This window comes from Myiozetetes cayanensis, unplaced genomic scaffold (assembly GCF_022539395.1).
Source record: "Myiozetetes cayanensis isolate MyiCay16 unplaced genomic scaffold, myiCay2020 scf1, whole genome shotgun sequence".
Taxonomy (NCBI): domain Eukaryota; kingdom Metazoa; phylum Chordata; class Aves; order Passeriformes; family Tyrannidae; genus Myiozetetes; species Myiozetetes cayanensis.
In genome coordinates, this window is record NW_026086604.1 from 57,160,825 (window position 1) to 57,174,840 (window position 14,016).

The following is a 14,016-nucleotide window of genomic DNA, read 5'->3' on the forward strand; positions in this document are numbered from 1 at the left end:
TGCGGCCTCAGGGGAGGCGGCGCTGGTTTCCGAGCAGTCTCGTGTGGGGCACACGGAAAGCGTTGAAACCCCGGGGAGGGGCAGCGCCTGCCGCCCTGTCGCCGCCCCCTCCCCACGCCCCACAGTGAGCTCCGCGCCGGGCTCGGGAAGCCTGAGCGCGGTGTACTTGGCGGTCAGAATCACAGAATCGAGCGATTCCAACCTATGGCCAAACACCACCATGTCAATTAGACCACGGCACTAAGTGCAACATCCAGTCTTTTCTCGAAGACTTGCGGGGACGGTGACTCCACCACCTCCCTGGGGAGTCCCGTTTCAATGTCTAATAATCCTTTCTGTGAAGAACTTTTTTCTGATGTCCAACCTAAACCTCCCCTTGCACAGCTGGAGACTCTGTCTTCTTGTCCTATCACTGGTTGCCTGTGGGAGAAGAGGTCAATTTCACCTGGCTACAACCTCCTGTCAGGTAGTTGTGGAGAGCAATAGAGTTCCCCCCCACGGAGCCTTCCCTTCTACAGGCTGAATTACCCAGCTCCCTCAGCCACTCCTCATAGAACACGTACTCCAGACCCTTCACCAGCTCTGTTGCCCTTCTCTGCACACACTCCAGCACCCCAATGTCCTTCCTGAACTAGGGGGCCCAGAACTGGACACAGTACTCTACGTGAGGCTCATCGGTGCCAACTACAGAGGGGAAAAATCATTTCCCTAGTCCTGCTGGCCGCACTGTTTCTGATTCAAGCCAGGTGCTATTGGACACATGGCACACTGTTGGCTCATTTCAGTTGCCTGTTGACCAGCAATCCCCAATCATTTTCCGCTGGGCCGCTTTCCAGCTCACCCTGCCCTCAAACTCTAGCCCTGCCTGGGGTTGTTGTGACCCGGGCACTTGTTGTAGGACCCTGCACTTGGTCTTGAGGAACCACATAACGTCGGTCTCCTCCGGCCTCCATTCGTGCAAACGTCAACTGCAGCGCTTTTACACACTAGTATGTGCCAGACCAAGCAAAACATACACAAAAAGAACAGCTTTAAAAGGGTGACCGGGACAGCAGGTGCAGTGCGCTCCGAGCGGCGCCCCGCGCCCCCTTAAGCGAGACGGTGGGTCCCCGCCCCCGAGTGCGGGATGTGCTGTGGCCGCGGCGGCGCTGGGCATGGCGGGCGCTGTAGTGACCTCGCTGGGAGCCGCTCCCGGCGGCGGGCGGGAGAGGGAGCCCGCTCAAACTACCGCTCCCAGGGCTCGCCGCTGCCGCTCCCCGTCCCAAACATTTCCGCCGGGGCAATGGCGAGCGGCGGCTGTTGGCGGTAAAGGGTCAGTGGGGCTCCCGACCTGCCTGCTCGGGGCGGGAAGCTGCCCTGGCTCTTTCCCGAGGGTCCCCCGGGAGAGCGTGGCGAGCGGCACGAACTTTCCTTTCGGCCGTGAGGCCGGCGGGGAGCCGTGCCCGGGATGCTGCCCGCCTCCCTGGGGCGGACATGCCTGGGGAGGTGGCTGCTCGCCCCCCGCGGATGGGCGCTGCTGGGGACGGGGGCCGCGGCGGGAACGGGGGCCGGGTCCTGCCTGAGGTGGCGGCACCAGCCCCCGCTGCTGCTCCGGCCCGCCCGGCAGAGCATCGGGACGCAGGCGGGAGGGCTGAGAGCTGAAAAATCTGGCCATGATAGCAAAGATGTGTCCGTGCAAGGGGCGCGGAACGACGAAACGGTGCTGTCGGCTACTCAGAAAGGTAAGGCGGGCAGCAGTCACAGTGAGGGGGATGCTGTGTGCTGCTCAGAGAGGCTGCCGCGGAGACAGTTCGTGCTGCAGCTCTGGTTTTTTTTGTCACAAAACACAAGTGTTTGAAAAAAAAAACCACCACACACCGAATCTCTGAAAACTACCAAGCCAGTTGCTTTTACGTCGTACTATTTGAGCAATTGGTACGTTTCAATGTATGCATAGCGCAAGCAGAATAAACTTTGTGGCTTCTTCCAAACAGACTGTTGATTCAGTGTTCAAGTCAGATCAGGGACAAGGTGAAGTAACCTCTCGTATTCCTTTTCAAAAGGGAAACCTGTCGGTCGCAGTCTGTCTCACGGATTCTGAAACAAATTAACCTCCAGCAAAACTGTGGAAACTATGTGTGATACTAGTTTCTTCACGGGATTGCCGTCACTTTGGGCGGTCTCATTCACCTCAGTGAAAAGTGATTACTATGTAATTAGACTCAGAAATTCTAAGTGCTTTGAAATGGTTTATGAAAAATGCCTTCAACTGCGTAGGAGACTGCAGGAGAAATGGTTATTAAAGTTTCCTCGGTAACTTGTACTTAACTGAAAAGTACACTTTATCACTTTAAAAGGTTAGTAGTCTCTTTCCAAGTTCTCACAAATACTTTGAAACCGAGAATCTCTTATGACTTTTTGGATGTCTGTTTAGTTTTGCTAATGCTTTAGATCAAATCTGATAGATAAAAACTAATCGGATAAACAGCAGTTAACAATGTTAATAAATAAAACACATATTTTGGTCTAATATTCCTCCTTTTTATTGTTCTCTTGATTAGTAATTAATAAAATCAGTTATTTTCAGTGTGTGCAATTTATAAGCTTTTTAATTTTTACTTTTCCCTTTTTGTGTATAAGAATTGCAATAATTGTGGGTTTAGGGGCTAAATAACTCATTAGTTGTTAAAAGATCTAGCTCTCATGTGCCCAAAAAAATAGCAGTAAGTGATTTTTTTGGATCTTGAAGTCATCCAGTAGGAAAACAGAAAATAGTAAGGCTTAACACAGAGATATAAACATGCCTTGTAGCATATAAGAGATGTTCCATGGTCTTTTGTTTATAGTGATGAGACATTATGGAAACTGTTACTGGAATTTTTTCTCCTGCCGAAATGTTATTTGAGCTGCAGACTAATAGAAAAGTATTTACATAAGAAAGCTATGCAAGTTTTATTATCCAACGTTGTAACTTCTGTGTTGTTTTCTGTTTTATTTCAGTGAAAGAAGCTGGAAGAGACTTTACCTATTTTATTGTGGTGCTTGTTGGAATTAGTGTTACAGGTTATTTTTCATGATTACATTCTTTATCAGAAGACACTTTTTATAAACTTCGTCAGGTTTGGTAAGTTTTCATTTCATTTGCTGTTATTTCTTTTACAGGTGGTTTGTTCTACGTGATTTTTAAAGAGCTATTCTCTTCTTCTAGTCCAAATAAGATCTATGGAGATGCCTTGGAGAAATGCAGATCTCACCCTCAGGTTGGTTTGTGGGCTTTTAGTTGTAAGTTTATGTTTCTCAGTAGTTACTGTCTCTTTTCAAGTCAAAAGTTTGCGCAAGGAATGTCACAAGCCAAGCTACGGGAAAAGCCATGTGGTGCTTAGAAGATCTGCCAGTGCTTTTAGCTGGCCAGAGGTGGGTCAGCTCCAAACTGGAGCCTGTGTTAGGACAGGTCAGTGCAAGCATTGAGCCTGTGTGAATTAGCCTGCTGGAAGCCAAGTGTGTGTGCCACAGCACAAAACCTGATGCAAAAACAGTCTGCCCTTCAGAGCATGTACTTGTGCCTACATACAGAAAGTCTTACCAACATACCTGAGTTCCTGCTAAATGTAGTACTTAAGGAGTTCTGCAGGCCAGAGAGGCAACTGGTCCCACTTAAGTTTTGTAGATCTAGCCTGCTACCTTTTCTCAGCACAGTTATTGTGTTGTGACACTTCACTACGCTTCTGTCACTCTGTGAAACACTGAATAGATACCCAGAAATTTAAACTCTTCCTTTGCAACATGGTTAGCCTTCCTGTGGCTAACAGGAAAAGAGATGCAGAACAGTCGTGGGATCACACAGTCATCACAGCTAGGTGTAAACAAAAATCAATCTAAAATTAGATTCTAAAAACCACTACTTCAGGCAAAACAAGAAATGCATGCGAAAGATTTCAAGCAAGGTTGCCTCAGATGCCACCAAGGATAACCTAGAAATGAAGTGACAAGTTGTCACTAGAAAAATGATGACTGTTTTGGAACAAGTTTGTAGAATTAAAACTTCTCTCCAATACTTGCACAGTAAAACCTACCCTCCCTTTCTAACCAACTTTAAAATAAGTTTAAAACTAGGTTAATCTGCTATGGTTTTATGGATTTGAAAAAAAATACTGAATTTCTTCAACAGTAGTGTTTTTTAGATAATGTGAAGGGGAATGCATTTGCATTTTAAACTTTGAAATATTCTCTTGGAGGAGACATGAACAAGTATTTCATGCTTTTTTTTTCCTTTTTACCCAAATGTTGGTTTACACGTCTTCATCTCAGAGGACAGTAAAAGATCAGCTCAATTGCTTAGAGCATAGTGCTGATAACACCAAGGTCACGGATTTGATACCCATAATGGGCCATTCACTTAAGAATTGGACTCAATGATCCTTGTGTGTCCCTTTCAACTCAGAATAGTTTGTGAAATAGAAGATATTAGTAGGATTTATTTTAAATGTTCAATATTTGACTGTAAAGAAGAGGACTGGAATACAGAGGAATTTCCTTTAACAGTTTTCTTTCATAAACTCTTCTATTCTTGGACACACTAGACTCACAAAGGGCATTTTGTTAAAAAAAATGCATTCCCAGCAGGGGTGTGAGCTGATACTGGAATATTTGTTTGTATGTGGTACCTTCTGACAATTCTAGCCTCTTCTTTTGTAGATAATTGGTGCTTTCGGTGACTCTATTAAAGGTTATGGGGAGGCAACAAGAAGAGGAAGACGACAGCATGTCAGGTACCCTTTGGTGTTTACCCATTACAGACAGTAGTTTTTGCACAGTAAGGACGTTTTGGGTCACGAATTAGATCTAGATTGAAGAACTGTATGTGACATACCCTGTCACTTCTGACTGAACATACAAGTTTTTTGCATTACCTTTTGTGTGGCATATACCACTAAGTAGAATAAAATGCCAATTTTGAGTGCCTCAAAACAAGCAACGATCATCATAGTAAACGTAGAGCTGGTCTCTCCAAAAACCAGGAGGAGTCTGAAGAGAGTAGTAAAGAGGCCTAGACATGCATGTGGGGAACAGGAATCTGACTGAAATTTACAGTCTGAAACTGTTCTGAGCTGATACTCAGAACTGGCTACCCATTTCTTATATTGCTTTTTTGTACTTGAGGCCACATCTCTACTGTGTATTTAACAGAACATCTTTCACCTAAACCTTTAATCAGTGTGTCTATTTATTACACTCCTTTTGAGAAAAACAACAGAACTATTTCTTACAAAACATTAATCCTCAGTGCTTTGCCTTTTTTGAGTTCTTTGACTGGAATATGTTCAATGAGGTTTCATATAGGATGAGACATATAACCCCCAATACACAACTTGAATCATGACATTGAGGTTGGGGTTTTTTGACTTTTACTAGTTGAAGTTTTATCTCTTCACCAGACTCTGTGAAAAAGTGTTTAAAGCGGAGCTTCTAAATGAAATGAATATGCACAGACATTTTAAGCACCACTCTGTAAAATGAACTATGTAGATAAGTAAATGTATTATGAATCAGCTTTCCTGGTATTTCATTTCCATAATTTTGAATGTCTAGTATTTTAAGTAAATTTTTCAGCTGAGAACTGCATAAGATTGTAGACTTTGCACCTCCAGTATAAGGATGACCTTAAATGTCTCCAAAACGTACAGGGGTTTTTTTTGTGTGTGAACACTTTGAATGTGAATTTACCACAGTAAGGCTCTTCATTCATCTTTATTCTCTCTAACCCATCATGTCACCTTAACTGTATTTGCAGTGTGTACCTGGGTATGAGTGATGGAAATAAGAGCTTGGTAGTATGCAGCAGTTATTAATTTCAGTAAGAAACATAACTTGGCATCAGAACTCTCATTTGACCATTAGTTTCTGAAAGTGGTCACTTCAAAAGGAATGGGACCTTTCTATTTATCTAATATATGCACATAAACCAACTCCAGTCTAAATATCAGCATTTAGGCTGTAGATCTGATATCAGTACCAGTTATACAATTTCAACAGAATAAAATTATTGCCAAAGTAAGTAAAGCACATAATTAACTGTTTTGATGTGATTTAATCAGCCTAATAATGAAGTAAACAAGCATGCTTTGTGTATTTTGGCTTGTTAACTTAGTTTAAGTGCCTAAAAAAACCCCTGGTAGTCTTGGTGATGTGGGCATCACTTTCTAGATGTTGGGCTCCAAATCTCGGAGTTCTTTAGAAGAAATGCAAGGAAATTCCAGAGTCTTCAGCTACTGGATTGCTTTTGTGGTTTTAGGAGAGGATTGGGGTGAGGACATTTAAGCATTTCGTCTCTTAATCCTCAACAGCTAATTAGCTCTTCTAACTCCGCTAGTCCTTAGGCACTCAGAGTAAAGCTTGGGAAGAGCAGTAGAGAAGGAACCCATGGTAGCATAAGGACTCCATCGGAATACAATTTCTTACAAAATGAGTGAGCAACTCCTCTAAGTAAGTTTAAATTTGAAGTCTTAACTGGCATATAATATGTATCCTTGCTGGGTGGTTGGGTTTTTGTTGTGTTTTGCTGTTTTTAGTCACATTGAATACGTGAAGGACGGATTGAAACATAAGCGTTTGAAGTTCTATATTGAGGGCACTGAATCAGGGAAACAGGGAACAGTCCATGTGGAAGTCAAAGAGGTATGTACAATTGCTAGATATAGCTGACAAGCCTAATCTCGAACTTAAACTACCAAAGAGAAAAAAACAGCCTGAAATTGTTTTCCTTGCAGAATCCTGAAACAGGAAGATTTGAGGTCCGCTACATATTTGTGGACGTTGACACCTATCCGAGAAGAACCATTGTCATAGAAGACAACAGATAACCAACGATCAAAATCGTTGCTGCCTTGTCTCATTGAGTGTTGGATAATACTGGTGTAGCCAGTCTACGCATGAATTGTTTGATGTTCTCGATTGTGTCTCCCAGATTTGGGGGTGTGTTGCAGGAAGTAGCCTCTCAGGGCATCCATTAAGGACTTGGATAATAACTGATAACAGGATTTAAAGTGAAACCAATGAAATATAGTAGAGCTATGATTTATGGCAGATACTCTTGACATAGGAAAGCAATGGCTCATAATAAAGAGTTTAATGATGGATAATAGTTCTGCTTACCCAAATACTGAGTCTTCCAAGTTTTTAGGTTTCTATGGGGAGTTGTCTTCCTTGCTTGGATTTCCCACTACCACTGCAATAAAGAAAGTGGTATTTTAACTGTGGACAAACTCTACTGTTTTCATTCTGGATGCCTTTGTAGGTAAGAAGGTAAAATAAGAACGTTAGTGATGCAAAACAGATCTAGCCCAAAAGCATGTAATGACCCCCACAGAGAATAGAGAGAAAGACCCCAGTATCTATAACTTCTGATATTCACATACTTATAATTGATGACATGGGCTGTGCCCCTGGATGAATTGTGTAACACAGATCGTCTTTTTACCATGCAGTGCTCGTTACTCTCCTGTTGGCAATAAGCCACACTTATGGAAGTAACTTCTGTCTCTAAAAGAGTTCTCTTGTAATTTCAGGAGAACATTTGGTATTTGCTATAAAGCTGGCTTTTCTGTAGAGTAACTAATGTACTCAGGAAGTCGTGTACTTCACCATGCTTTGTTTTCAAGCCCTGAAACCAAAATGTAACACTAAGAGATAGAGGCACACACATATAAAATGTTCATGAAGCTAAATGGTAGTCAAGATCTTCACTGGTGTCTCTTTAGCAAAACTATCAAGCTCTAAGTACTGTTACCTTCAAAATGTTTTGAAAAACACAACATTCCATTTAAACTTCTCTCTTTCCCACCTTGTCTTGTGTCTAGAAGTGTCATTTATCAGGGTGTGTCCTTCATCCATGAGGGGCTGCTCATTATTTTCTTTTGCTGCTTGCATCACCTCACTAGCTAAGCAGATACACCAGGATGCTTTTCTTCTTATTTCTTGGATGGGGGACATGACTCTGAAGGACATCACTTGTCCTGCATCGTGAAAAAGCTGACAATATACTTGATAAAATGATGACAAAAGTAGCAGAAGAAATCCACTTTTACCCGAGATTAGATATATTAGTGTTCTTAATTTGAACAAATGAAAAATACAAGGCTTAAATGCTTTCCTATCTCACTGAAGGGAAGCTTTTGCTAATCCTTTTTCTAGGAACATCTCTTCAGTAAAGAAAAAAAAAGAACTTCATAACTTGATTTATTATTCTCCTTCTAGCTAGATACCTATCACCAGCAAGATTATTTAAGCCCCACGAGATTTTCAAGAGTATTAAATTTTTATACCTATGTAGTTCAGCTGCAGAAAAAGAAGTTAAACAGTTTTTGCTAACAGAATTCCTATGGGAACTTGTTACTTCTTTCCATATTCCTTCTGAGGCTGAAGTTCTCTTGGTCCCTATGAATCAGGCTGGCACCCATGCTTAAAATATTTCCTTAAATCCTGTTTCATGCAAGCAAATATATGGGGACATCATAATCAAAATTAGGTGAAGATGAGTCCAACAAGACATCTGAAATACAAAACATTGATCTCTTCTGCAGTACCAGTTTACCTGGTAGTTGTTTGCACTGGAGGGGAACAGCTACATTCACTGAGTTTAAACACCCGTCCTAATTCTCAAAACAGCCTCAATTGTTCCTTATAAAGCTACCCCTGCTTCAGTGGATTGCTGTGCTACCAGTAAGCCATGCAGAGATCCTTCTGTGTGGTAAGCAGGTCAGTGTTCCATCCTCTTGCTGGATGATGGAACAGGAGACAAGCAAAGTAACTGGAAGGTTCATCTTCACTTGTCAGTAAACACAAGCAGTAACCCTTTCAGTGTTTCCTTTTTAAAACTCTTTCTTCTTTTTCTCTGGGAAAACACAAAATTACAGTGTATGGTAGTTATTTCTGATGTAGAAGTGTCATGTTATTGTTACTAAAGTGGTGGGAAAAAAAAAATCACTTCCAGTAAATCAGAGCCAAAGCAATGACATTTTCATGGAAATTAAACACATTTTCCAGAGTTCAGTTTTGATTGTTGCAGAATTATTAAAAATATGTGTGCTCAAAACCCCCTTCTCCTTTAGGAAATGAAAATATGTCACTCATCAGTGAAATGTTGTTTTTCCAGAAATTGTGGCAGATTACTCAAAATGTATTTAAGGCATATGTACAATTTGGTCTTAACTTTCACATCTCTGCACTCATTTTTTTGGATACCAAAACTTGTGTATATATCATAGGAAGCCAACATCCTTAGAGCTGGTTTGTGAGAATAATAATATTACTATACCATCTATGTGACCTCTTTTTGAGTCTAGGTCCTGTACATACTTGCTGTATAGTGACAAAAAGAAATATCCCTTCAGGAGATTATTTTAATGAAAACTTTAAAATATCAAAAATTATTACTCTTTCACTAAGCTTCAGTAAACAGAAGATCTTGCAAAGAAAACGTAATCTTAGACTGGGAAGGAAAAGTGGTGTTGTGCACAACTGAGTTTAAAAATTACCTGAATACCTAAATATTTCCAGCATGGAATTCAAGTTAAACGATTGATTTAGCCAATAGAGTCATGATCTTGGAAATGGTTGCAAATAAATGCATGTCTGATAACAAGAAACTTCGACAAACTCACTTAACAAGCAGAGAAGACAAGAATGTGAGTAAGGCAATTATTCTATTGCATGCCAACTGAAGAAATAAAAAGCCAGAGAAGGTGTGCTGGGGGTTTTCGCAATTTCATTTCACTTTGCTCTCAGTCTCATTCACTATCACAAGGGGTGCTATCCATCCTAATACTCGTGGGATTGTTCCAGAGCGTAAATTATCAGCAACCTAACCTGTTACAGATTACACCAAAAAAACATTGAAGACGCATTTTGAGTCAAAGCCCACTTTTAGGATTCGTTGAGGCCTGTAAGCTGATGGAAATACATAAGGCAAGCACAGAGATTGAGGAAAAAGTTTAAAGGGAAAAAAGGTTGAAGGAGCAAGCTTAGACATGACAGTAAGGGCTCATAACTGGCCTCTGTATATCAGGTTGTGAAGTCTCCTTGGAGATCTGGAATACAATTGGCACTGGAAAAACGGAAATTTGAAAACAGAAAGATCTTTCCCCTCTTTTCGAGGGGGAAAAAGAAAAAGCTTAGTCCCTAGAGAGATGTTCACTTGCTCAGAATGCAGCATAATAGAACACTAGTAGAAATTCTCTTTAGGCAGCTGGGAATGGATATCATTATGATATACAGTTATTTGAAGCTGTACTATAAATAATTGAACAGCAGAAGTATTTTATTTTATAGTTCTTCTTCTGAAGTTTTCAGGGGTTTTTATTCTGTATGTGTTATGTAAAGTAATCTATAGGAATTATAGAAAACTGTGAATTAATACCATCCTGTATTCAAATTCAGTATATATTCAAAATTAACTGAAGTCTTTGCCTCTTGCTGCCATTGTTGCCCTGTGCAGCAGCATGGGCACTGTCCCACAGTGGTGGAGCACCTACTGGGGCTGGCAGCACTGGTATCTGTACTTCCAGATTATGCACAGGCTTCTCCCTCCACATCTTAAAACCTCCTGGTACTGTCCCGGGAAACCTTTCCAGGATAATCGTGTCTATCCAACCTCTGTTTAATTACAGTTCCCCGTTATCAGAATCACAATTACGTTCCCTAGCATGAGTTGCTGCCTTGTATTACTCCCCACAATTAACTCTATTAACCTTTTATCTAAGCACATTTTCACTCTTTATAGGAACAGGGTTGTTTTTTCAATTTCAATCCTGATTCTTTTTTTCCATTAAAAACATAACGATCTCTGCCATAACAACATTTTATTGGAGTTATATGCATAATAAATCATGGCTATATTCCCTGAGATGTGATTTGCTTCATTAGTACTACAACCTTCGTAGAGGAGCTGGAAGTGAATTGCTATATTGTACTCTGCCTGGGTCCATGCATTATCCTGTGTTTTAATAACATGAAGTCAAATCCCAGTGTTGGAGTGAAGATTTGCAGAATGCCACCAGTTGATTTTACTGTGATACCTGGCAAGATCTAGGTGTCCTCTCCTCCTCTGTCTGGCTGCAAAGCTACCCTGAATATGGTAGCTTCGTGCTAATTTTTTGTATTCTTCGCATCTATTTTCCCTAAATGTCTCTTAACACCTTCTGAGGGGTGGTGCCACTAGCCTCTGCATATATTTCTCTTTCCCTTCAAAATGTTAGGCCTAACTTCCATGTCTGCATGTCCCTTCTTTACCCATATTTAATTTTGCAGAATAAAAGTTAAACTCCCACAACCACTCATCTTTTCTGGACCCTTCACCAGCTTCATTGCCCTTATACATATATATGCCTATGCATAAAAATACTGTAAATATATAAAGTAGAGCATATACGTTTTATATTATGTATACATAATAATACCTATCTATGTACTTCACCTTGAAAACTTTTTATGTAACATCAAAATAAGTTAGCTTCTGAGGCCATTCAAAAGCAGACACCTACCATTACTGACCAAGTCATATTGCAGAGCTGATCTCCAGTGATGTTCCTGAAATCCCTGTGATCCACATAAGCCACATGGACCTAACAAGTGTTGAATTCTGGGTGGTGGGTCCGATTGACACCGTCATTTTTAACTGATATCCTGCACCCCATCCAAACCTTCAATGACTGACATGTATAAAAACTCCAGGCATGTCTCAGTAGCAAATATTTCAAGGTGAATTAAAAAGAAGAAATCAGATAAGCAAAAGGATGTGACTTGTGCTAACATTAGAACCAAGTTAACTCTAATCTCTTCTGTACTGAGTGAATCATAATGGCAGTTTTCTTCTTGATAATCTCTTGCTCCATCCTGCATTGCAATGTTAAAGGCCAGAAAAATAGTGGTGCATTCACTGGTGGTTGTCAGTCTTTGGGATGAGAACTGAAAGTGGAAGTGTGTGAATATGGGTTTTGTGGTTTTGTAAAAATATGCATTTTTCATGTTGAAAGCATTAATTGTAAACCAACTGCCAGTGTCACAGTCAGCCCCATTTACCCATAGGCTGGCCATCATGCTGTACCACCCACATAAGGGATGACAGAGTGACTTTCTCTTCCTGAAGGACTGGCTCCGTGCTTCCTAAGCAAAGTGTTCCTACATGACATCTCCAAAATAATTATCCACCACAACATAAATATCAACACATACACACACAATATCAAAGAAAAACTAATACTCTGAAAAATGGAGCTGTCCTAATGTCAAGAAAATTAGTATATATTCCATGGACTGAAGTCAATGCTTTTAGATTTAGCACACTTCAATGTACATTGGCAGGTAAAGCTATAACCAGTGAGCAATCTTGCTGTGTGAGAGCATTACATTCTTTTGTTGTGTGCCCAGTCGAATGGGGTTACATTGCTGTACCTTGTGATAGAGTTCAGGAGCAACCAGCACATAGAAATCCATGTTGAGGTCGTTGTGATGATTTATAAAGGGTTCTGCTGCTGTGCCTGCTTGTGTAGCAGTCAGGAGTCTCCACCTTTCAAATGCAGACATCTGATGGCTTTCTAAAAATACATGCTACTCAGTCTTAGAGCCCAGGGGAAGGTTGCTATCTCCAAATCAAGGGTCATTCATCTCTTCCCTGGGAATAAGAGGCTGTTTGCTGGAGGCCAGCTGCAGGCAGGTCTTTTAGACCTCTGCATACCTCACATGTTCCTCAGGCCATGCTTTCTGCAGCAACTCTGTGCAGATCTCACTGGTATTTTAAAGACAAGAAATAACATGGGTATTTTTGAAACTGCCTGTACATCACTGCCACATCATACAGGGTTACATGAAAAGCACACTTTGACACTGAAATAATCCTTAGTAGAAATAAGGACATGTTAGTAATGGTATAGATATTTTCTTCATCACAGAAATGGGTAACAAGCACAGGGCTGGGACTTAGGAAATACAGAATATGTGATAAATTCTATCACCCTTCTCTGGACCTGGAGTGAGAATTTTGTGTTTCTCTTTACAGTTATAATCACCTGTCCCAAATGAACATTGTGAGAATCAAATAAGGAACTGAAGCTGCAGACAGCCTGGGCAGGTAGGCAGGAGCCCTCAGAACAAAACAGTTTGTGGAATCCAGAGAGTTAGATTTTCAGAAACCCTTGGGCACATTTCCTAAATGCATTTCAAATCAGTACTCAAAAGCATTTTTCCAGGAAAAATATTTTATCACTTCTGTCTATTAAAGTGATGAGTAAAAAATTATTACATAATATGTCACGACATTAATGAAACAGACACTATTAACCTTTCTCTCAGGCCATTCCTCAAATCCATGATTATACAGGAAGTTTCATAGGAAACTGATAATATTAGCACTGATATAGAAGGGTAAAAGTATCCAAAGTAGCCCAAGCCTGGTAGCCAAAGGGCCAGAGTAGCCCAAGCCTGGCATTCCTACATATCCCACATGCCTGCACTGCAATTAACTTCTGGTTTTAGTGAAAAGATCTTCAGACTTGAAAAAGAATGTGCCAAGAAGCAGTAGCTCACTTTTAAGCTCTGATTAAAAAACAACAAACCAAAGAGTTTTATGCATAACAGAACAAAACCCATCCCCTGAGAACAGTATGAAATTATTTATGCATATAAAGAATAAAATACATTTCTCTGAGCTGGATGCAGCTTTTTATGATGCAAACAGCAGCCGAAGCACATCACAGTGTAGTGGGCTGTGTGGCTAAAAGCCACAAAGTGAAGAGCACATCTTGATTCTCCTCGCATGACAAAAGTAAGAGATGATACAGAAAGGAGGAACTTTATCAGGAGATGATAACAATACTATCCTAAACCTATTCACCATCTTTTTTGGCTCCCTACAGCATTCGTTCTACAGTCTTTGCAGATTTTAAGAGAAGCTAATAACCATCAGCAAGCCCTTAAGCTGCAGCAAATGCACACTCCCGAAGCTTTTACCATAGTTTGTAGTTTAGCACCACCTTCCTAGACAAC

At 41.0% G+C, this 14,016-nt stretch overlaps 1 protein-coding gene across 1 annotated transcript; it reads left to right on the plus strand.

The window, feature by feature from the left end:
• The first annotated feature begins 1,275 nt into the window (after nt 1–1,275).
• Nucleotides 1,276–7,241, plus strand: TIMM21 (translocase of inner mitochondrial membrane 21). The gene is made up of 6 exons (XM_050321310.1): nt 1,276–1,721; nt 2,980–3,042; nt 3,142–3,239; nt 4,675–4,748; nt 6,549–6,654; nt 6,747–7,241. Exons 1-6 carry the CDS (start codon nt 1,448–1,450, stop codon nt 6,837–6,839), a joined length of 708 nt encoding a protein of 235 aa, XP_050177267.1. The 5' UTR covers nt 1,276–1,447; the 3' UTR covers nt 6,840–7,241.
• The last annotated feature ends 6,775 nt before the right edge of the window (nt 7,242–14,016 follow it).